The 23,620-nt window shown below is 39.5% G+C and overlaps 1 protein-coding gene and 1 long non-coding RNA gene across 23 annotated transcripts in view; one reads left to right on the top strand and one right to left on the bottom strand.

The window, feature by feature from the left end:
- The window catches only part of LOC133109589 (uncharacterized), a 187,890-nt gene that overhangs the window by 119,220 nt on the left and 45,050 nt on the right, over positions 1-23,620 (top strand). For 21 of the 22 annotated variants that reach the window (XR_009704752.1, XR_009704740.1, XR_009704742.1 and 18 more), the window contains 2 exons: positions 19,281-19,349; positions 19,772-19,825. This is a non-coding gene — a long non-coding RNA (uncharacterized LOC133109589). Of the gene's footprint in view, positions 1-978; positions 18,273-19,280; positions 19,350-19,771; positions 19,826-23,620 lie in introns of all 22 variants that reach the window. The other variant, XR_009704743.1, reaches the window with a different exon arrangement.
- On the bottom strand, positions 2,512-17,209 carry LOC133109565 (myosin heavy chain, fast skeletal muscle-like). Its single transcript, XM_061218936.1, has 41 exons — positions 17,187-17,209; positions 16,823-16,860; positions 16,239-16,457; positions 15,153-15,296; positions 14,903-15,059; positions 14,133-14,160; positions 13,919-14,030; positions 13,739-13,831; positions 13,575-13,638; positions 13,388-13,486; positions 13,199-13,302; positions 12,613-12,751; positions 12,353-12,471; positions 12,039-12,188; positions 11,759-11,929; positions 11,363-11,669; positions 11,050-11,123; positions 10,782-10,869; positions 10,478-10,595; positions 10,201-10,324; positions 9,660-9,796; positions 9,167-9,422; positions 8,832-9,074; positions 8,565-8,741; positions 8,284-8,429; positions 8,112-8,202; positions 7,633-8,022; positions 7,417-7,543; positions 7,215-7,333; positions 6,867-7,063; positions 6,594-6,777; positions 6,315-6,480; positions 6,079-6,203; positions 5,482-5,790; positions 5,199-5,402; positions 4,952-5,077; positions 4,556-4,726; positions 4,111-4,215; positions 3,927-4,022; positions 2,765-2,896; positions 2,512-2,634 (listed from the first exon to the last, which is right to left on the bottom strand). Exons 3-41 carry the CDS (start codon positions 16,443-16,445, stop codon positions 2,617-2,619), a joined length of 5,817 nt encoding a protein of 1,938 aa, XP_061074920.1. The 5' UTR covers positions 16,446-16,457; positions 16,823-16,860; positions 17,187-17,209; the 3' UTR covers positions 2,512-2,616.

Raw genomic sequence — 23,620 nt, forward strand, 5'->3', positions numbered from 1 at the left:
ACTCAAACCACCCTGTCTGCCACCAACAGTCAATCCATGGTGATAGTCACTTAGATCACATTTCTTCCACATTCTGACATTTGCTCTAAGAAACAGCGGAACCTCTTGACCATGTCTGTCAATTTAGTTGCTGCCACATGATTGGCTGATTAAGCATTTGGATTGTTCAAGTTACATTATGCCATTTTTCTCATTACAGATGGGTGAACTAAATACCGTACCCAGTGTTTGTAAATCGACCAGCTCGCAAGACGCTAGATGTCGGCTGGAAAATAGAGCCCTTAGTCTAACTTTGAGCAGATATCAGACAATAAAACCAAATGTAAACTTTGCAAACATGCTCCAACAGCGCTGAAATTATGTAAAATCATGTAAAAATATAACAACAGTTGACTGACAGATGTGTAGCAGCCTTGCTATGTCACAGTATTTGTAAATGACTGCAATAATAATAAAACATTGTAATTAGAAACATTTTATCCACATGCCTTTGTGTTTTTCCAGACGGATGTAGATTTTGATCTTACCAAAGGACAAATTCAGATAAAAAAGATAAATGGCAAAATGTTTGTGGAAGTGTTAGTGAGCACAGCTAATATTCAAATCTGATCTTACGCATGTTTTGTGAACGAGACCCATTGTCCTTAACAGCAGTTATTGAGTTCGGTAACCATCCTTTGACTTTGTGAAAGGCAAATTTAAGTTTCAAAAGTACAGTATGCCCTTATACTTTTATATTTTCCAAATAATTTAGCCAGCATGGATCCAGCAGTGACCTATTTTGATACATACTTATTTTGTCATGATACAAAGATCTCTATTCCCTTTGAGATATGATATGGTCAAAAATAGATTGGAAACTAACATTCAGAAGTGGTTACACACGTTTAATAAAACTGGTGCACTTGATCCATAGGGTGGGTCTATGAAGATGAAATGCTGATGCAGCTGCTCACTCAGAGCTTTTCTGTTTGTCAGGGTGTGCTCGGACATTTACTGCAGAGTTGGGTTTGATGTGCCTTCAATAGTCAACTCCAGTGCTCTTCTAGCTCGTATTGTAGTACAGCTCTCCTTCAAAGATGTATTGAAGATTTATTCAAAAGTAAGTAAATCTTTACTTGAAACAGCCAATTTTTTAATAATAATAAGTAATTGTGATGCTTGAACATGACATCCAGCGGCTGATTTTTAGATTAAATCTGAGTTTTTGATCTCTTGTGGAAATTGAAAATATATATATATATTGTGTGTGTGTATGTGTGTGTGTGTGTGTGTGTGTGTGTGTGTGTGTGTGTGTGAGAGAGAGTAAGGAATAAACTGGGGTGAGCCCTGTGGTTCTCATCATATGCACACATCTGGGATGAAGTTCCCATCCCAACCAGAAGTCTGATTGTACTGTATTTGCTTATCAATAGACCAGAAATTAAATGTCTGTAGTCTCACAAATCATGTGCCATGCACATTTGTTGTAAAATTTGGAACTGTGTTTGAATAAGTAGGAAGAAGAGCTCTGATGATTTACTTGGTATAATAATGTTACAGTATATACACACGGTTATTTGACCACAGTCGAGTATTCATCGAACCCATGATATAAGCAAAGGTAAATGCACAGCGATGCAGTAACTTGCCCCAAAGGGGTGATTCTTCCCGAGGGGAACAGGAGGGTGCTTATTGAAGCGCCTCACTCGCTGTACTTGCTTGCTTACAAACATGTCTACTTGCCAACAAAATTAACTATCTGCCACAAAATCATATATATATCTATGCAATAGGATTCCCTGGTGGAGCAGCCTTTTGGAACCTTTGCTTCTGAGAGTGCAGTATATCATTTTAGGAATATAATTCCATTGAGAATCCATAGCAATTTTAGTTTTTTTCTGTAAAAGTATTTCATTTGAAATTTGTAATCAGATTTGCAGTGGTATGATATTGAAGTTAACAAACATTTTAAGTGGGTATTCAGAATGTGATTATTGAGGTCAATTAGGGCTAGGTGATTTTGGTCTTTCAGTCATTTACTCCTTTAGTATACCATTCGTGCCGGTACTGTCATAGAATAAAAGCATACCACAGATGGCTATAAAATTGCTATGACATGTGAGCTGACTAAATTAAGTATTTAGCTTTTCCTGTTGTGTTCTTTGGACCACTAATGTTAATACACTAGTCTGTGGTTGTCTGGCATAGTATCAGACGTAATAAAAATCAAAAGAAATCAATGGAAAAATTGAATGCATTGCTCATGTTGAAATGGACCTTTTTTCTCAGTTAATTCATGCTAGCAGCAGTGTAACAGAGACCCAAACCTCAGTGAACCTGGGGTATGATGCCATACTGTCAGTTGCTCACACAGTTACACATCAGTGGTCTATTGAGTTTGCAAAAGAGACCAAAGATAAAAGTCACTAAAAACGAGATAGATTGTCTGGAAAGTCAGAATAGACAGAGTAAGTGTTCTAATGAGATCCCAAACAAGTTCTTTGAGTGAAAAATACCAGAAATGCGGAATAGATGCTCAACTTTATTGATTTACAGCTTAAATGAGAACATTTCACAAGACATTTCACATATTGTATGAGTGCTTGTTACTGCGTCTCATCTGGGTTTCTTTCCTTATTCTGCTTCTTTCACCTAAAAAAAAAAAAAAGAACAGTGCATTTAGAACCTCATAGTCATCATTTACAGACCCAGTTCATTGGCAGTAGTTTTCATACAGTAGGCTATATGGGTTTAAATTAACCGATTTTGAGTGGTAACCTACCTTGCCGACGTCACGGCTCTTGGCTCTCAGCTTGTTGACCTGGGACTCAGCGATGTCGGCACGCTCCTGAGCTTCCTCCATCTCATGCTGCACCTTCCTGTACCTGGACAGGTGGGTGTTGGCTTGTTCCTCCTGTGAGTGAGCAAGACATTTCACCAGTCAAAGTATTGCAGAGTAAATGTTTTCATACAGCTGTCAGGTTTAGGTTAGGTCAATTTTTTTACCTTTTTAATTTAATTGTCAATCATGCTACTATTTTTCTGCTTTTAGTCTTGTGTACTTGTTGAACAGATCACATTAGCTTTCAGCAAGTAGCAAGGTTTAGAGCTACCAATAAAACCCCCAACCAAACTAAGCAAAACAAGATGGGACAGTTCATATTTTTCTATGTGGTGCCTTATCTACTACCTCAATCATTATGCTGCTGTGGAGTGACAGTTTAGGGAGTTGTGTGACAAAGGTTTATGGGCACAGCTCATGATAATTGTGGAATGAGGCAAAAGCCTTGTGGAAATGATCCCCTGGATCTCGAGAGTAGAAAAATCAGAGCGTGTGAAAGGAACAATAAGATTGAACAGCTAATACTGAATTCCAAACATTGGTTCCTTGCACACAGTGCAGGAAAAATAATAAATTGCCAATGAATCAGAAATAACTGAACTACATGTTCTCAACCCCTGCACTAAAAATAGAACATGTTTCATCCAGCCAGTCTTGGATGCTGTTATAGCATTGGCCCCAAGCAAGTTTGCACATTTGACTTGACAAAACTCCCACTAGACTCAATTGAAGGATGTGATAACTGTTCTTCCAAACACTTCACTTACAAACATTATTTCAGTTACAAATGATTTTTTTCTCTTGTAATGAGACCTAAGGTAAGATTCGCAAGTGCACCGCAGTGAAAGCAGTGCAGTGACCTTATGCATTAATAATTCAGGTTAGCAGTGCAAGTCCAACATAGATGCAGCAATCTGAGAGCCTATATTTTACTAGTTGGTCAACAAAACATTTTGTTAAGGTAGCTGGCTGCTTAACAGATGCTATCTGCATCCCATCTCATGTCCCATGTCTGTTCCCTCTGATATTTCTAAAATATAAGCTTTCATCCCATCTCAAAAATACATTCCCTCTGGTATTGGATATTGAGCATTTGACTTACGGATTCCTCAGCCTGCCTCTTGTAGGACTTCACTTTGAGCTGCAGTTTGTCCACCAGGTCCTGCAGTCTGTGGACATTCTTCTTGTCCTCCTCAGTCTGCAGAGGGTAAAGCAGGTTCAGAAGAGGTAGCATGCCTGGTTGTTGTTTTGTCCACTGTTTTAGGTTAAGATGTATGAAACCATACCTGGTAGGTGAGCTCCTTGACTCTCCTCTCATATTTACGGACACCTTTGACGGCTTCGGCTCCACGTCTCTGTTCAGCCTCAACTTCAGATTCTAGCTCGCGCACCTTGAATCCAAAAATGTCAAAATAAATGTGTAACTATAACTATGTACAGAATAGCCAGAACATACTTGTGTTTTAATCATATATGCCACATTGCATTGGATTTAAAAAATGTTTTTAGTACACACAGGAGATAACTGCATTATTGTCATCTGACAAGTACATTTTAAAATAGGTACTTATCTCTATTTTCTAAATCTGTAGGCTTAAAGCTTTTGACCTGAAGTAATTCATAATTGCATGTGAATTATGTTGTGTAACTTTGATTCTCTTAATGCTGTGCTTGCAATTTCCAAAGTGAGCACTTTGATTTGGATGACTGAAGTTGCCGCTGGTAACTTACCCTTGCTTCCAGTTTCTGGAGCTGTTTCTTTCCACCCTTCATGGCCAGATTCTCAGCCTCATCCAGACGGTGCTGCAGGTCCTTGACTGTAATCTCCAGGTTCTTCTTCATCCTCTCCAGATGAGCGCTGGTGTCCTGCTCCTTCTTCAGCTCCTCTGCCATCATGGCGGCCTGCAGTTTTATACAGTTTAGTCACAGGTTTTCTATACAAATCATTTTCAACTTAAGGTCAATGTTATTTTTGGCAGCCAAAGCTCATAGATGGGTAGGTGTAGGCTAGTAGTACAGTTGTCCTGCACAGTTATTGCTCCCTTATGCAAATCAAATTTAATGTATTACCCCATTAAAAAAACTAGCTAATATAATACAGGTAAAACTGATATGAGTAGCACTCACATCTGTGATGGCCTTCTTGGCTTTCTCCTCAGCATTTCTTGCTTCCTGGATGGTGTCATCAACTTCACCTTGGATCTGGACAAGGTCAGCTTCCAGCTTCTTCTTGGTGTTGATAAGGCTGGTGTTCTGGACACAATGGGATATTTTTAGATTGCCATGTAATTATGGTGTAATTCACCCTATTGTCCGGTAAAATGAGAAAGGAATGATCAAATTAAAATAATAAAGTAATGCCTTATTGACTCACTTGGGAGTGCAGCAGTCCCACGCGCTCACTTGCATCGATCAGCTCCTGCTCGGCCACTTTGCGGCCCCTCTCTGTCTGTTCCAGAGCAACCCTCAGTTCTTCAATCTCAGCCAGCATCAGGTTGTTCCTGCGCTCCACCATGGCAACCTGTTCCTTCATGTCCTCCTGTCCTCTGATCGCATCATCCAGGTGCAGTTGGGCATCCTGACAGAGATTAATAAAGTTAATTGTGTATGAAAGCCTGAACATGTTGGAGCTGAGCACAGGTATTTTAGAAACATACCTTGAGCTGTCCTTGGACATTCCTCAGTTGCTTCTGGGCTTCAGCTGCCTGGCGGTTGGCATGGCTCAGCTGAATCTCCATCTCATTGAGGTCTCCCTCCATCTTCTTCTTGATTCTCAGGGCATCATTCCTGCTCCTCACCTCAGCATCAAGGGTGGTCTGCATAGACTCAATCACCCTCTGGCTGTTCCTCTTGATCTGCTCCATCTCCTCATCCTTCTCCGATAACTTCCTGTCAATTTCACCCTTGACCTGATTGAGCTCCAGCTGTATCCTGAGAATCTTGGACTCCTCATGCTCCAGTGCTCCCTATGAAATTGTGAGAAAAAATGCGTTTTGCAGTAATTGAGAAGCAATTGAGAAAATGTATAATATTTGTTAAAAGGATTCACAAGTAAGCAACAAACATGATCAATTATTGAATTTTATGAAACACTTTCATTGCCCAATATGAAATAATAATTCTCTATTATACAGACTTAAAAACACATTCCGAAAAAACAAAACAAAATGTCAAATGTAGCAAACCAGAAAATATAAAATTGAAACTGAAGCTACATTGCATTACATGTATGAAATTTGTTAGGGTGTGATTACCTCTGCCTCTTCTAAGGCTGTCTGGATTTCTGCTTTCTCACTCTCCGCAGTCTTCTTTGCCTTTTCCAGCTCATGAATGGTCTTTCCGCTCTCTCCAATCTGTTCAGTCAGGTCGGAAATCTCCTCTGGAATGACAATTGAAAACAATTTAATGATTGTAGTAACTATGGTTATTGCATGTATTTACGAAGGTTGTGTTGAGTATGATTCTCAAATGAAATATCACGTGCACATACGCTGCAGATTCTTGTTCTCTCTCTTCAGTGTCTCCAGTTGGTCCAGAGTCTCTTCATAGGAGTTCTTCATCTTGAAGAGCTCAGTGCTGAGAGAACGGGCCTCTTTCAGCGCTCCCTCCAACTCGGCCTGGCCTTCCTCAAACTTCTGTTTCCATTCGGCCAGAACCTGAATGAAAGACAAAACGCAGCCATTAATACCACTTCCAGCTGGCCTTCATTTTGAACCTGATAGTGACATACAACACAGTTGTTAATGAGCCCAGCTTTGGTTAGATTTACCTTATCGAAGTTCCTCTGTTTCTTGTCAAGGTTGGCAGCCAGGGCATTTGCTCTCTCCACATCAATCATGAGATCCTCCACTTCACCCTGCAGCCTCTGCTTGGTCTTCTCCAGAGAGGCACACTTGGAGTTGACAGCCTCAATGGACTCCTCTGCCTCCTGAAGACGCTGTGCAAGCTTCTTCCTGTAGAGAGTGGCATTTCATTTGGTTTGCAAGACTCTTTCTGATTGTGTGATATGCAGTGGTTCTATAATATAAAACTGTTTAGTTACTTGGCCTCCTCCAGCTCCTCAGTGCGCTGGATGGCATCAGTCTCATATTTGGATCTCCACTGAGCCACCTCACTGTTGGCCTTGGACATTCCACGCTGCAGCTCAGCCTTGGCCTCCTGCTCCTCCTCATACTGCTCCCTCAGCATGTCACAGTCATGGCGGGCTGACTGCAAACCGTGGGCCAGGGCATTCTTGGCCTTAAGTCAAAGCAAAGGTTAGAATGCAAATGAATGAATGGATGTATTAGAGAATGCTGTGGAATTAAGAGTACAGTTCATGTATATGCCTTCCAGGCCCTTGTTGGTTAATTAAGCTGTGAAATACTGTTATGTTTGATCAATCTATTACCTTGACCTCCTCTTCAATGTGCCTCTTGAGCTCCTCAATCTGCTGTGTGTAGGCTTGTTTGCTTCTTGTCAGCTGGGAAACAAGAGCTTCCTTCTCCTCTAACTGGCGACTCAATTCACCTGAGTAAACCAAAGTATTGTGAATCTCCATCATATTTTTATTTCACATTTTGAAATCAAAAATCTATATTTGATATATGTACCATTTTCAGTATGAAGTCTTGCTTTGTGTGCGCTTGTGTCATTCAGCTGGCGTAAATGCTCATCGCTCTTGGTTTTCAGTTCACTCAGTTGATCTTCAAGGGTACGGCACATTTTCTCAAGGTTGCCCTGTTAGAAAAAAGTTTCTTTAGAACCCATCATGTTTGGTGAAAGAAACCAGACACGTCTGAAGTTATGTGCGTAGACCTTCTCTTTACCTTTGATTTAGCAACAGCCTCCATGTTACTGGAGAGGTCATCAATCTCCATTTTGTATTCACTCTTCTCCTTCTCCAGTTTCTGCTTGACGCGCTGAAGGTTGTCGATTTGTTCTCCCAGCTCTGCCACGCTGTCGGCCTGCTTCTTGCGGAGGGCGGAAGCGGTGGCTTCATGTTGCAGGGTGGACTCTTCAAGATCACGGCGCAGCTTCTGGAACTCAGCTTCACGCTTCTTGTTCATCTCAATCTGAGCAGATGTGGCACCACCTGCTTCTTCTAGCCTCTCACTGATCTCCTCAAGTTCCCTGGAGAGATCAGCCCTCTGCTTCTCAACCTTGGCCCGAGCAGCACGCTCAGCCTCGATTTCTTCCTCCAACTCCTCAATACGAGCCTGTGGCACACAATAGAAAAAGGGTTTAGGATATACATGGAACTTTTGTCATGTGTAATACATGAAAATTGGCTGCTTTGACAGAGTACCTGGAGTTCTTTAATCTTTTTCTGAAGCTGAGCACCCAAAGTTTGTTCATCCTCAATCTTGCTGAGAAGCTGGCTCATCTCAAAGTCCTTCCTGTGGAGAGAACACCATGAAAAAATAAGAATCTTTATCATTACATTTTCAGTCATTGTATTGATTTGAATCCTCCCTTACTTCTTGATCTTTTCATCTGACTGCTGCTTGTCATTCTCCAGATCCATTATGGATTCCTGCGCCAGTTTCAGATCACCTTCAAGCTTTCTCTTGGCTCTCTCAAGGTCCATGCGAAGCTTCTTCTCCTGTTCCAGAGATCCTTCCAGCTATTGTAGGGAATACAGGTAAAAAAATCTGTAAAAAGCCCTATTTATCCATAATCATCTTCTTGCCACTATATAATTCTGGTTTCTGTTCCCAAGGTTTTACCTTTTGGTCAAGAGCCCTCATGTTTTACTCACATCATCCACTTGCTGTTCAAGCTTGGTCTTTGCTTTGGTCAGAGTGTTGACTTTGTCCTCCTCTGCCTGGAGATCATCCAGGGTCTGCTGGTGTGCCTCTTGGAGGGCCTTCTTCTCTTTTGTCAACTTGGCAATAGTCTCATCCTGAGAGGCCATCTCTTCAGTCAGGTTCTTCACCTAAAGGGATTCATGTCACAGCATGTTAGGGAGATGTCACATCCCTGCAAAAACACAAACACACAAGCACTATATTGATGAATTGTGAACCTTGTTTTCTGTGGCATGTTTCTCCTTCTCCACTTTGGCCAAGGTGAGCTCTAAGTCATCGATGTCTTTCTTCAGCTCAGAGCATTCATCCTCCAGTTTCCTCTTCTTGGCAGTGAGCTCAGCATTCATTTCCTCCTCATCCTCCAGTCTCTCATTTGTCTCTTTGAGTTTTGCTTCAAACTGGATCTTCGCTTTGATGAGTCCCTCACATCTTTCCTCAGCATCAGCAAGGCCCTCACTTTCCTTGAATAAATTCAACATTTCATGAAATTCTTAAGCAGGAAGCAATTTGTGATAACTGTTATGACAATAGGAGAATTACATGGCCAACTTACAGATGCAACAGCCAACTGCAGGTCATTCTTTTCCTGCAGCAGAGAGACCATTTTCTCCTCAAGCTCCTTCTTCTTGGCTAATGCCTTTGCCAGATCCTCTTTGCACTTAGTGAACTCTTCCTTCATGTTGGACATCTCCTTCTCAGCTTCAGCACTCTTGAGAAGTGGCTTGATCTTGAAGTAGAGCTTCATCCATGGCCAGTGTTTCACATTCATGAATGAGCGCATGTTGTATTGGATGGAGTAAATGGACTCTCTGTGTAAAACATGATCAAAGTGAAGTATTTCTGAAGAATACAGCAGAATTGTTTACTTGAAATGAAGTAATTGGTTGATAGTTTATGCAAATAACAAATAGCTCATTTAATGCAGATACTGTTATAATTCAATGTTTACAGAAAGTCATGTAGTAGTACACAGAAACATTAGAAAAGTATTTTACATGATGAACCCCCTGAAATTGGTTCAATATTTTCTGCATTATAACATGTACCTCCTTTCCATCATTTTGACGAACTCTCTTCTCATGAGGTAGCCACGGCTGAGGGCCTGAGTCATGGTCACCAGCGTTGCCAGTTTCTCATCACGCATCTCCTCCAGGGTACCCAGCAGACCAGCTTTGAAGAACACCTGGAGGAAATCATGTAAATATTCAGTGAATAATAAGGCATAACGTACATCATATGATGAAGGAACAAGCTCATAATTGAACAGTATATACTATGTCTGTGTGTGTGTGTGTGTGTGAGAGATATATACACTATAACATGCCATGCATATTCAATAATGTATAACACCAGAGGGAGGTGTCATGCATTTTTGTACTGTATATGCTCACACATGGAGCGATTTGTATCTCTTAGGCCATAGCAACAATTAAAACAATATTTAAGAAACTTTTAAGAGAGTACAAAACTGAGACTACTATACACAAATCTGCCACTTTGCTCCTCTAGTAAGGATCAATTACATTTTAAGCTTAAGAACTCATTATCATTTACAGAAATGCAATTCAGGCCCTTCAATTCTCTTACCTTGGTGTGGCCAAACTTGTACTGAGTGTGGTCCACATCAATGGAGCCCAGGAGCTTCTCAGAAGCTTTCTTGTTGTCAATGAACTGTCCCTCAGGGATGACACTGGCATTCAATACCTTGTATCTAAAAGAAAATACTGCCATTTTTAACTGGAGACATTGCTATGAAGTGTGCTTGATTGATAGTCAGTCATGGATTATTGTGGACAATAACTACATTACATTATAGCAACACTGTGGTCTATATACTCATGTATTAAAGAGGTGCATAAGATACCTCTGCTTGAAGTCACCATAGAGGATTCTGCTGGGGAAGCCCTTTCTGCAGATTCTGATGCCTTCCAGCACACCATTACACCTCAGCTGGTGGATAACCAAGAAGTTCTCCATCAGACCTAGAAAACAAGAAAATATGTTTATAATTCATCAATCATCATAATATATACAGTGATACTGTAAATGCAAGATATTGTGTCTCACAACACTACAATGTAGTTACTGCTACAAGGATTTATACTATTCTGTTTCTTGGATTCTTTTTTGACAAGTTGAGCTTATGGGGCCTTAAGTACAGTCCTTACCAGGTGTCTTTGATTCATTAGGAATCAAGCAACGCACAAAGTGAGGATGTGTGCTCCTCAGGTTGGTCATCAGCTTGCCCAAGTTCTCCTGTGAGAGAGGAGGAGGCAAAATATAGAAATAGGAAGCTGTAGAACGCTTTTTTACATTAATTCAATCTATTATGTGAACATCACATGTACACGTTACGGTAATATTACACAGACACAGTGATATCACTGCCAACTATTCTTGGATAACAGTATAGTTTCACTTGCATTCCTCCCTTACCCTGAAGAGAGCAGACACAGTCTGGAAGGAGCCACCCTTCTTCTTGCCAGCCTTTTTGCCACCCTTTGCAGCTTCTGTTTGTACATGACAAATGAAACAGTTGGTTTTAATACTATTTTGAAGTAAAATCAAGAAAAGTTGAGAAAAATCACTTTTAGTTACCTGCTTTTCATAAGGAACTATGATTTCTATTTTCGCATTTCCTATCAAATTGAGTGTCTTTGCCATTTTTTGAGAGATTTATTCTGATCAACCTTTTTTTTGTGACTTACAATGAAGACTTTTTTAGCTAAATCAATCGGCACAGCCATACCTTCAGCTCCACCGTGGGCTGCATACAGGTGACACAGCAGTTTGACTGAGGACTTCTGGTACAGCTGTACTACAGAGTCGTTCAGAGGGTCCTTGTTCTTGTCCAGCCAGCCGTTGATGTTGTAGTCCACAGTGCCAGCATAGTGCACCAGGGCGAAGTGGGCCTCAGCCTTTCCTTTGGCAGGTTTGGGCTTCTGGAACGCGTTGGTTTTGCCCAGATGTTGGTCATAGAGCTTGTTCTTAAAGGTTGTGTCAGAAGCCTTGGGGAACATGCACTCCTCTTCAAGGATGGAGAAGATGCCCATTGGCTGGTGAAGGCAAAAATATTTCCATGAGGAGACATCAGGGGTAACAGAACATGTTTGTGTCTGTCGATAATAAAGGGCATCTCACATACCTTCTCAATAAGCTCAATGCAGGCAGCCAAGTCCATACCAAAATCAATGAACTCCCAATCAATTCCCTCTTTCTTGTACTCCTCTTGTTCCAGCACAAACATGTGGTGGTTGAAAAACTGTTGCAGTTTCTCATTGGTGAAGTTGATACACAGCTGCTCCAAGCTGTTGAACTGAATTTTTGAGAAGATACAAACTTTAGTGAAATTTGATTAAGGCCCTCATATTGTGATATTTCATGTACAAGAATTTGTGATAATATGACGGGGCACCGCCACTCACATCAAAGATTTCAAATCCAGCGATATCCAGGACACCAATGAAGTAATTTCTCTGTTGCTTTGTGTCCAACATCTCATTGATGCGAATGACCATCCACAAGAACATTTTCTCATAGACAGATTTGCACAGAGCATTAACAGAGTTGTGGACCTATTAGTGTAATGAGAAAAAGAGATAAATGCCATATTTGAATGTGTTATATTCTGTATATTTCACTATTGTTTCAGTACTGATGAATCACTATTCAGCAAATTGTATAGTGTATTATAATATTTGAGTATTATACAAAAATATTTTTCATTGAGATACATTACCTGTGGTACAGTCTGTCCCTTGGTCACAAACTCATTTCCGACCTTCACTCTGGGGTAGCACAGACATTTCAGCAGGTCAGCTGAGTTCAGGCCCATGAGGTAAGAAATTTTATCTGCCACTGAAATGAAGAGAATCAAGGTGTGATTCTACATGTTAAAATCGTAGTCAACCACAAAAAATGTAATCAGCGTAACCATTGCATAATCCTCTTAGCTACTTTGACGTTGGTGCATTAACGGAGCCAATGTGTTGCACTTACCCTCAGTGCCATCTGGTTCAGCCTGCTCCTCGCGCTGCTTTTGCTTAAACTTCATGTTCCCGTGATGCAAACAAGCACCAGTCAGCTTGTAGATGCCCAACTTCTCATCACCAGTGAAGCCCAAGATATCAATGGCAGTCTACAATGAAAACAAAAAATGTTCATCAGAATTCATCAGAGTTTTCAGCCTGGATTTGCTCAACATCATCATTTAAGCTTTATTCTTCAAGTGTCACAAGTGTCATGGGTCATTCTTGAATTCACAATAATTGCTGGGTTTCTAAGGAAATACACTAACACCTGAATTAATTTTCAAGACAATATTCAGGACAAATAATAAATTATCAGTTGGAATTCACGACAACCTGTTTTCACATGGAATTAAAATATGTAGTCAAGATTTTCTCCGGTGACAATGCAAGAATTAATGTTTGAAGGGGTATCTGCTAGCCAGTCAGGCTGCTGGGAAGTCAGGGTGAACGATTACAGTGTACTGCAAAGTCCTGTATAGCAACTTTGTTGCTTCAGAAATACTGGTATAAAGCAGCACTTTTTGTAATTGATTTGGTGAAGAAAAATCACTTACATCTGTGGCAATGAACTCCTCCACGTCATCTATACTTTTGACAGTGATTTCACCTTGGCTGATCATGGGGTAATCATATGGGTTGGTGGTAATGAGTAGACCCTCTGTAATAAACAATAATCAGTTATACTGAAAATTGCAAGTGTTATTCACAGAATTAAATCTGTTGCAGAATGACAGATTTCACACCTAGCAGTTCAGGTTTGTGGCCTGTCATAAGCTGGTAGAAGATGTGGTAGCTGCGCTCAGCTGACAGCTGGAATGTTACTCTTGACTTTTCCAGCAAATCTGTGGGAAGAAAATTGCATTTTCATAAAAAGGTTTTTACAGTAGAATCCCTTGCTAAATTGATACAGTGTGTCAGGTAGAGACTTACAGGTTTCAATATCAGCAGAAGCCAGTTTGCCTGTTGTACCAAAGTGGATTCTGATGAACTTTCCCTGAAAAATTAACAAAATGAAATTTTGGGATTAAATGCCGCATTATTTCAGTACTGTTAATGTAAGGAAGTTTGAACTTTAAATATATCTTCAAACTTACAAAACGGGAGGAGTTGTCATTCCTCACGGTCTTGGCATTACCATAAGCCTCCAGCAGGGGGTTTGCTGCAATGATTTGATCCTCCAGTGATCCCTACAGGAGACACCAGACACTTCAGAAATGTGCAACAACAGTTAATGTTCCCAAGATATTTGCACATTTCTAGAGACTCCCTCTGACCTGCATTTTGCTAGCTGATTGCTCAGCTTTCTTTCCTCCAGCCACTGCGATTGTCGCGAAGTACTGGATGACACGTTTTGTGTTCACAGTTTTCCCTGCACCAGATTCTCCGCTGTGGAAGAACAGAAAGAACATTGCTTTTCATTTTTACAAACATTTAATTTTAGCTTTCTTTTAATCATGGTTTTGGAAATGTACTGTATGGGGTACATACGTAATCAGAACGGACTGGTTCTCACGATCTGCAACAGGAAAGATTGGAAATTTGTTATATTGATACACTTCTTTCATTCTTATCCTTTTTCTTTTCAAATGAGACGGACCTTACTCAACAACAGATTACCCTTTCTTTTTAATCCCATCCCACCCTGTTTGCAATCAATACACATGATTGAGGCTATTTGTATTCACATGGCTGGTACTGTTCAGCTGGTGAGATTGATTCCTTTCTCAGCAGGATTCTACATTTGGAAACATTATTGGCATTTGTCAGACGCTCTTATCCAGAGCGACATACAGTTAGACCAAGCAGGAGACAGTCCTCCCCCTGGAGCAATGCAGGGTTAAGGGCCTTGCTCAAGGGCCCAACGGCTGTGCAGATCTTATTGTGGCTACACCAGGAATTGAACCACCCACCTTGCGTGTCCCAGTCATTTACCTTAACCACTACACTACAGGCCGCCCCAGAAACATTTGTTTTGGGTGCCAATAAATCATTCCCATATTCAGTTAATCTGTCCTGCAGCACCAAAGTTGTTTGTAAAGTCACTTAGATTTCCTCCCCATTCTAACATTTGGTCTGAGAAACAGCTGAACCTCTTGGCCATGGCTGCATGCTATTTTGCATTTAGATGCTGCCATATCATTAACTGATTAAATATTTGCATTAACAAGCTGGTTTACAGGTGTACCTAACTGAGTATCTACTACTGTAAACCTGTATTTTAGAGTAACTTGAAAATGTGTACCAGAAGATATTCGTACCTGTGAGCATGAACTGATAGGCATTGTCAGAGATGGAGAAGATGTGGGGTGGGGCTTCAATTCTCTTTTTGCCTCTGTATGCTTCCACAACAACAGAATCGTACACTGGGAGCCACTTGTAGGGATTCACAGTGACGCAGAACAGCCCAGAGTAGGTCTGAAACAGTGACAGTAGATACATTATGTGCAGGAACACATTCATTTCTTTGCATTTTGTAAATGTATTAAAGTGTTTTTGAGGAAAACTCACATAGATCATCCATGCTGCATAGCGCTCTTTGAGGTTATACAGCACACAGGGCTCATTGAGGTGGGTCATCATGGCCATGTCCTCAATCTTGTCGTATTTGGGAGGATTCATTGGGTGGATGTCATCCTCCTTGACTGTTAGTTTCTGTGAAATAGAAAATTGAAGTGGTTATTAATATTATTATTATTATTATTATTATTATTATTACTACTATTATCAAGCACTATGTGCTTGGAGCCCTATTTATAATTATAATTATTTTCCGCCCGCTTTGAATGCTTATATCTCCCAAACGGTCTGGTGAAAACTCTTGCAACTTGCTAGGCATGTTACGAATATGTGCATTTGAGGGCTATTAGAATATGGCACCAGTTGGCCTAGTAGTGGCTTTATAGAGCACGTTTGAAAATGGAAAAATTTGAAAAGCCATAACTTTTGAACCAATATTTTAGACAATGAAATGCTAAAAAAAAAATCTTTCTTCTGATAAAACGTACATCTGATTGATGTCAGATTTGGTGGCTATCAGCTATGGCCTATTCCCGAAGTAGATTGTGAGGAAATTGTTAATCCATCAAAAACTGAATGGCTACTGAAATTGACCCATGTGGGCTCCATTTAAACAGCTGTAATTAATTCCAGACAGCTCATTCAGCCTTGATCATTTTCTACATCGAAGGCAATGAACAATACAAAACTTTAATGTACGCAATAGAGAATTTTTATAGTGGCCGCTATAAAATAATTGGTAATTTAGCATTTTTATTTTGGAAAAAATACAATGTAAAAATCTTCACATGAAGCGTAAATCCAATCAATATGCCATTTGGAACAAGAACACTTTGTTTAACCGGCTATCTAAATTGCGAAGGAAAAGTTTCAAAATGATAGCCAATCATATTTTCATATGAAAATTAGCATGCAATGCTAAGTCAGAATTGTAAGCCATGGCTTGCCAAGGGGGCACTAGGGGTTGCTGTAGCTCCATAATTAATTTAGCCGTCATTGGCCTTCTCCAGCATTGCACTCTGTGCTTGGACCCTGTTTATCGCAGCTATTATTATTATTATTATTTTCTCTACTTACTTGATGCCCTTCCAGAGTTTCAACGGTGGCTTTGCCCCCCTCTCTGCTAACGAGTTTCCCCTTGAGGTACATCTCCTTGGGCTCAGCCACAAAGTAGGCCGTTTTGGCATCAAAGGGTGTGTTCTGGGCCTCGATTCTCTCCTTCTCAGGCTTCCGGAGGAAAACGGATGCTGGCCCGAAGACCGACATCTCCGCATCTGTACTCATGATGGCAATTTACTGAGGAGAAACAAAGTAAATGTTCAAGCAACTGAATCCAACATTTTATCGAAGTGAACTAGAAAGATTTCAGTCACAAAGACAAAATGAACAAGATGGCCTGTTACATAGTGGTTTTTAAATATGTACCCAGTAAATGCTCAACTATACCTGGTAAAAAGTTGAAAATGTTTTGGGTAGAAAAATATATAAATGGCTCTCTTCATTATCAAATGCGCTCTGAGCTCAAATACAAATACAAATTTGTTTTTATCTTGGGTGAATTTAGGTAGGAAAACGGGGGGGGTGGGGGGTCGGGGATTCTTCAGATGTGCTGTTAGGCTTTATTCTTTTTGATTGTTAAAGCAATTTATGTTTAGGCCTACCTCCTTCAATGCCAAGAGAAAAAGGTGGTCTTTGAGTGCTGAAAAAAACAGTTTTCCATTAATACAGTATTAAATGTAAACTACATGTACGCTATTTCGTAATTTGCTCAATTTCAAGGGAAAACATGAAGGCCCGCTATTGGCTTTTTAAAATGGTTGAGATACTCAGGAATATGCTGATATGCTTATGTCTTTATGTAATTTCAATACAATTACCACACATGTGATACAAATACTGTATCAGTTTATGTTTTTGTTATTTCTATTTGACATTACTCTTAACATAATGAACTTATACACAATCCCTTCGGGCTTCATACTGTACATTGTAAGCTGCTCCAATATCACAGTAAATCTCACTCACCTTGCAGGGTGCCAGCCAGTCCCTGGGGGTATGAGGGTGGCATCTTTTATAGAGAGGGATTTGTCTTCACTCAGCAGAACTCAACCCCTCTATTTGGTCATGTATCTTTCCCCTTACTGGCTATCTAGTGCCCGTAGCAGTAGATATGATATTATTTTTATCTTCTGATAAATCATTGGTATTTCTTAGTGAAAATAATACTACATGGGGGTTCATAATAAATTATAGGAACCTGAATCGGAGAAAACTGGGAAGCAAAAAATATAATTTTAATACATATTGTTCTGCACAATATTTGATTCATGATAACATATATTTTGTCCTGAAGTACAGTACAGTATAAAACTTTTCAAATGTATGAATTTATTATTATTTTTTTTTTATTGTACTTGCTACAATATACTTTCTTTTATTATACATATTATACATTACATTATAGTTAATCTCATCTTTTGGATTTTTTATGCATTTAAAATATTTTTAATGGGTGGCTTCATGGTATAACCTTAAACTTTTAAAGATTGAACTAATATGCATTTCAGTGGAACTGTCATAAAGAACATGGGAGCTTAGTGTAGCTGTGTAGAGATTATTAAATTAAACTGATATAATCACTTGCAGTGCTTACAAGTAGCAATACTGGGAGTGACAATTCCCAGAACATTTACAAATAATGACACCTCATGACACCTCAATGAAGATCAATCTTGTTCCTCAAGAAATAAATCTAAACATTCTTACTTTAACATGCCTTGTTAACAGAACTTATCTATGGCTTTACAATATATTAAATATTCATATATTAACTGACCCCCATAGATCCCCCCCCCCCCCCCCCCGGTTCCCACTCTTGTGTCATGTGTATGATGGATTCTGGCACGGATGAGGAGCCTAGTTTAACCTTGGAGAAGCAGTGAAATGTCACTGGTGTACTGTTGCAGTACTCTTGCCTGCCTTTGAGTTTTTGCATGAAATAAAACTTGGGTGTAGGTTCAATCCTTGGCCTCAGCAGTACAGACGTCAGCATTTCCAAAATGTACCTTATTAACCCTTCAGAATGTGTCATACCCCCAGTTTTTAGCCTGGGTATGCTGGCTTTTGTTGTTACTAAGCACCCGATTGATCTATTAAAGCGGTTAATTAGAGTTGTGCACCCCTGTTTTAGCGTTAATCCATCCTTTGCCTTTATCACAGCTTGCTTTCTTTTTGAGAGACCTGCTGCTTTAAAAAAAAAGAAAAAGAAAAACCTTCTTGTAAACATCTCCAAAGTTCAGTCTTAGATGTTGGTTGCATTTTCTGCTTCTGCCTCAATCCAAGTAATCCCAAATGCATTCAATTTTTTTGTTGTATTTATCAGCAACCAAATCTTGTCATACAACCCAAAACTGCACTGATCCTCCACCATGCTTGACTGATGTGTTGTAGACGGTTCAAAGAGTCTTTCATAGCTTTAGTGGTGTATACACTGCTTTCTCTTTGTTCCAAAAATCTCACATTTGGATTAATTGGTCCATAAAACACTGGAAATGTGATAAATGCAAGGGTGGTCTCTTGCCATTTATTTTTATTTGCATAATTACACATTGTGGAGAAATGCCACAGAAAATGAATAATCAGGAGTGTATTAGGGATGCTGAAGACTGAATCATTTCCAGTGCTTTGAAATTTGAAAGTATTACTGTGTATGTCAATAAATAATATGCACTGCCACATCAGCAGATTCTGTTTCATGCTAGCATTGGCTTCAATAGAATCTTTTTATTTCTTTATTTAAATACACTTAAAACACTACACCAGCATCACATTACACAATTCATGTGTCTGGGTCTAGAGATGTTCCTGTGGGAAATGCTGCAAACTATTTTTATACAAGGTTTTTGATATTATAAGGCACCTCTATTCCCTGGATAAGATCATGTCCAAACATGGAATGGGAACGAACATAGAGAAGTGCTGACGCATGTTTTATTAAAATGATGCGCTTGATCCAATAATGTGGGTCTATGAAGATGAAATACTGATGCAGCTGTTCTGGGCTATTTGCCAGGATGTGCTGTGACATTTACTGTCGAGTTGGGTTTAATGTGTCCACAGTATTCCACCCCAGTGCTCCTTCAGCTCTGACTATTGCTGCACAGTTCACTTCAGAAGGTTTATTGAACAGTAAGTGAATTTATACTTGAAATTACCCAGTTTAACTAATTGACTGTTACCTTTGGACACCCATTAACTGAGACAGCGCAAATGCTAAAGACTGTGTGTGTGTGTGTGTGTGTGTGTGTGTGTGTGTGTGTGTGTATGTGTGTTACCATATTTGAAAGCTGCAATTATATGTATATGTACATTTATATTCTCAGATGAGATTATTCTCATCTTTTCTGATCCTGAAAACTATATCTTTAAATGTATTTGGCATATATTCCACTTTTGGGAGGGATAATCCTGTTAATATATCCTTCTGTAGCTATTTGTTTTTGCTGCATCAAACAAGATATACTCAAACATGAAATTAGATTATTTATTCTTTTATTATGCAGTTGATTACTTGATTCTTTGGCTCCTTTTAACTCTCTGTTTACTTGTAGGATGAAGTGTCATTAGGAGGAGGAAGGGGTGCCATTTATAGTATCAACAATCGGGTAAGTACAACTTGTTTCCGCAATAGAAAGTGAGTGAAGAGATTCAAAGTATAGCCTCCACTGAACTTTTCTAGAGTGCAGCACAACAATTTAGGAATGTGAATGCACTGAAAACCATAGCTATTCGTTTTTTAATTTGAAATTGTGTCTGGTTTGTACCCTGGTGTAAAGTCCAGCTATTATCAGCTTAAACTACTCGCTGTTTCAAAACATACCTTGAGCTGGTCAAACCATGTTGAGTATGGAGCTGGTCTAACTGGTCAACCAGCTCCCAGCTGATTCAAGACCTCGCTTGAGTTGTTTTTTTCAGCGAGGTAGTAGTCTTTGATGTACATTTTTAATCAGGTAGTCATTTTGTAGCCATTTTGGTGTACCATTTATAGTGCTACTGCCATAGACTACAAGCAGAGCACATATGGCCATACACTTGCTATGATCTGGAACTGATTAAGTGAAGCAAATTCTCCAAAGTATTTAGCTTTTCCCATTGGGCTGTTTGGATTGCTGACTTTAATACACTATACTGTGACAGTCTGGTTTTACTGTAGGTCATGATAAAATGTGTTTATCAAATCAATCAATGGAAACTTTGAATGCATTCCCATGCTGCAACTGGATTGATTTCTGAGTTAATTAATGGTAGCAACAATAAAATAGAAGTGATGATGCTCACAGAATGCCACCATCTGTAGTAGTTCTCCCTTATTAAAGCTCATCACAGTGTTGGAATTCATATTTCTGATAGTGATGGGTGTCATTTATTTCATAGAACAAAACATCCATTACTATCTCGACCATGAATGTCAAAGTTAATGTAAATCGCACACAAGCCGCTCTTATTAAGCCTGCCTCTTGTAGGCCTTTGCATCGAGCTGCAGCTTGCCCACCAGGTCCTGCAGTCTGTGGACGTTCTTCTTGTCCTCCTCATTTACCTTAACCACTACACTACAGGCCGCCCTAGCATACTCTATGGGCCATCATATGGGCTGTCTGGTGATTGAAAATGTCAGGAGCTCAGTTAAAGAAAGATGTTAAAAACATTCAATCTGCCAGGCACAGATGTATTGGCCAACCAGTTGCAGCTGCTGAGGTGAAAATTGAGGTGGCAGGAAAAAAAACCCAACTTCCCGTTAAGCTGACTAGTTGTCTCAACCCATTTTCATCATTTTCAGCAATTCATTCACTACATATTCAATAACATCAGATATACGCAGTTGCTCTTAATTCGACTATAAGGCAAGTGATAAAATGACTTTCATTTGTACTGCAATGCGACATGTCTTTTTACTGTGGGAGGAAACCAGAGTACGCAGTGAACCCACACAGACGTGTTACCTTCTTGCTAAGTGACTTGTACACACTCATCAAGCACTTTATTAGGTATTTATTAGACTTATTATTAGACTGCCCCTCCTTTCTGATATCCCTATCCTTGTCTAACCCCCCCCCCCAAAAAAAAAAAAAAAAAAAAAAAAAATGCACTTCTGATGACAACTATGTTTAGAACAGCATTTCCTGTGTATTTTGCTAGTTTCTGGATGTGATGCTCTGACTTATGGTAGAACCTATGCACTTGTAAGTCGCTTTGGATTAAAAGCGTCTGCCAAATGACTAAAATGTAAAATGTAAATGTAAGTAAATGTTATTCAATTCCTGCTGGAGGTGTATACAGTGCATGGGACTAAACAAGCTTGGGAATATTGCACAAAGCACTCCATTATTTGTTAAAGAAGATTATGAAAATATACTTGTTTATATAACCCAGAGGATTTCAAATGTAAGACAAGTGGTGGTCTGCGTAAGACAATCCAGACACTCTTGTGTCATGTGTATGATAGATTCTGGCAGGAATGAGGAGCCTAGTTTAGTCTTGGAGAAGCAGTGAAATGTCACTGGTGTACTGTTGCAGGTCTCTTGCATGCCTTAGAGTTTTTGCATGAAATAAAACTTCAAATCAAATCCTTGTCCTCAGCAGTACAGACGTCAGCATTTCCAAAATGTACCTTATTAACCCTTCAAAATGTGTCATACCCCCAATTTTTAGCCTGGGTATGCAGGCTTTTGTTGTTTCTAAGCACCCGATTGATCTATTAAAGTGGTTAATTACACAGTTAACCACTGCATTAAGCCTTTTGTCCGTTCATTTTCTCATGTTGAGTAATGTTAAACAGGACAATATTCCGCTCTATCCTGACATTTTTCATCACCTTCCTCTGACTCTACTGTAACACCAGCATTTAAGATGATGTAGCTATCATCCAGTTGCATTTTCCATTGAGCAGATTTCACTGAAGTTGGTGGAAGATAAATCACATAGTTTGTCCATACAGTTATAAAGTACCGGCGTGTATGTGTGTGAGTACCGGCTACAGCTGCAGACTGCAAGTGTATCCTAAAGATTTTACTGTGCCCAAGTACAGGAGTGAACCAGCATCACATTACACAATTCATGTGTCTGGGTCTAGAGATGATCCTGTGGGAAATGCTGCAAACTATTTTTATACAGGGTTTATGATATTGTAAGGCACCTCTATTCCCTGGATAAGATCACATCCAAACATGGAATGGGAACGAACATAGAGAAGTGCCTACACATGTTTTATTAAAATGGTGCGCTTGATGCAATAATGTGGGTCTATGAAGATGAAATACTGATGCAGCTGTTCTGGGCTATTTGCCAGGATGTGCTGTGACATTTACTGTTGAAATTACCCAGTTTAACTAATTGACTGAGTAATTGCATGATCTTGTTATCTTTGGACACCCATTAACTGAGACAGCGTAAATGCTAAAGACTGTGTGTGTGTGTGTGTGTGTGTATGTGTGTTACCATATTTGAAAGCTGCAATTATATGTATATGTACATTTCTATTCTCAGATGAGATTATTCTCATCTTTTCTGATCCTGAAAACTATATTTTTAAATGAATTTGAAATAGAACAAAACACCCATTACTATCTCGACCATGAATGTCAAAGTTAATGTAAATCGCACACAAGCCGCTCTTATTAAGCCTGCCTCTTGTAGGCCTTTGCATCGAGCTGCAGCTTGTCCACCAGGTCCTGCAGTCTGTGGACGTTCTTCTTGTCCTCCTCATTTACCTTAACCACTACACTACAGGCCGCCCTAGCATACTCTCTGGGCCATCACCAGCTTCCCCTGTATTATCTACTTTATCTGGATTAAATGTCTTTAACTTTGAGAGAGCTCAGTCATTTCTGAGCTACGCCTTCAGAAAGATGATATAGTACTGGCAAAAGATGTCATGCATATGATGCCTGACAGGCTCATAAATCAAATAAATGTGATACTTGATATCCTTGAAAGATGTACTTGTAAATACAAATATAGCTGCTTACTCAACTAGCAGAACATTATTAATCTCCATTAATATTCAACCTCATTCTTTTTTTGTTTAGTAGTGCTAGAACAATATCAGATTTTATAATGGTGGCTTGGGGTTTGTAGTTGCAAAGTTGTTGACATAATTCATCATTTATTATTTATTGACTATGCTGCAGACAATTCTCATCTTAGCATACAGCATTACCTTCCATCTGACACCATTCCCAAGGCATTTAGCCAACAAGTGATCAAATGGACAATTTTGGTAATATTTTTGTTATTATAGGACAGTACTAGATAATATATTACCAAAAATGTTCAGTGAACAAGGTGAATTTGATATTTGTTTCATTACAAAGATGAAATGCTAATATAACTGATTGGCGTAATCAGAACATGTAAGCACTGTGATGTTTATTGAGAATAAGTCATTAGACAAAATTAAGCGA

This window comes from Conger conger, chromosome 14, assembly GCF_963514075.1.
Source record: "Conger conger chromosome 14, fConCon1.1, whole genome shotgun sequence".
NCBI classification, from domain to species: Eukaryota; Metazoa; Chordata; class Actinopteri; order Anguilliformes; family Congridae; genus Conger; species Conger conger.

What these genes read in the sequence shown, in the direction of transcription:
- LOC133109565 (XM_061218936.1), bottom strand. Translation starts at nt 16,445, where the DNA reads ATGAGTACAGATGCGGAGATGTCGGTCTTCGGGCCAGCATCCGTTTTC. An exon ending in AATCAGCTAGCAAAATGCAG is followed by an intron (nt 13,832 to 13,918) that starts GTCAGAGGGAGT and finishes TGTCTCCTGTAG; the next exon opens with GGATCACTGGAGGATCAAAT. An exon ending in AAAAGATTAAAGAACTCCAG is followed by an intron (nt 8,023 to 8,111) that starts GTACTCTGTCAA and finishes TGTGTGCCACAG; the next exon opens with GCTCGTATTGAGGAGTTGGA.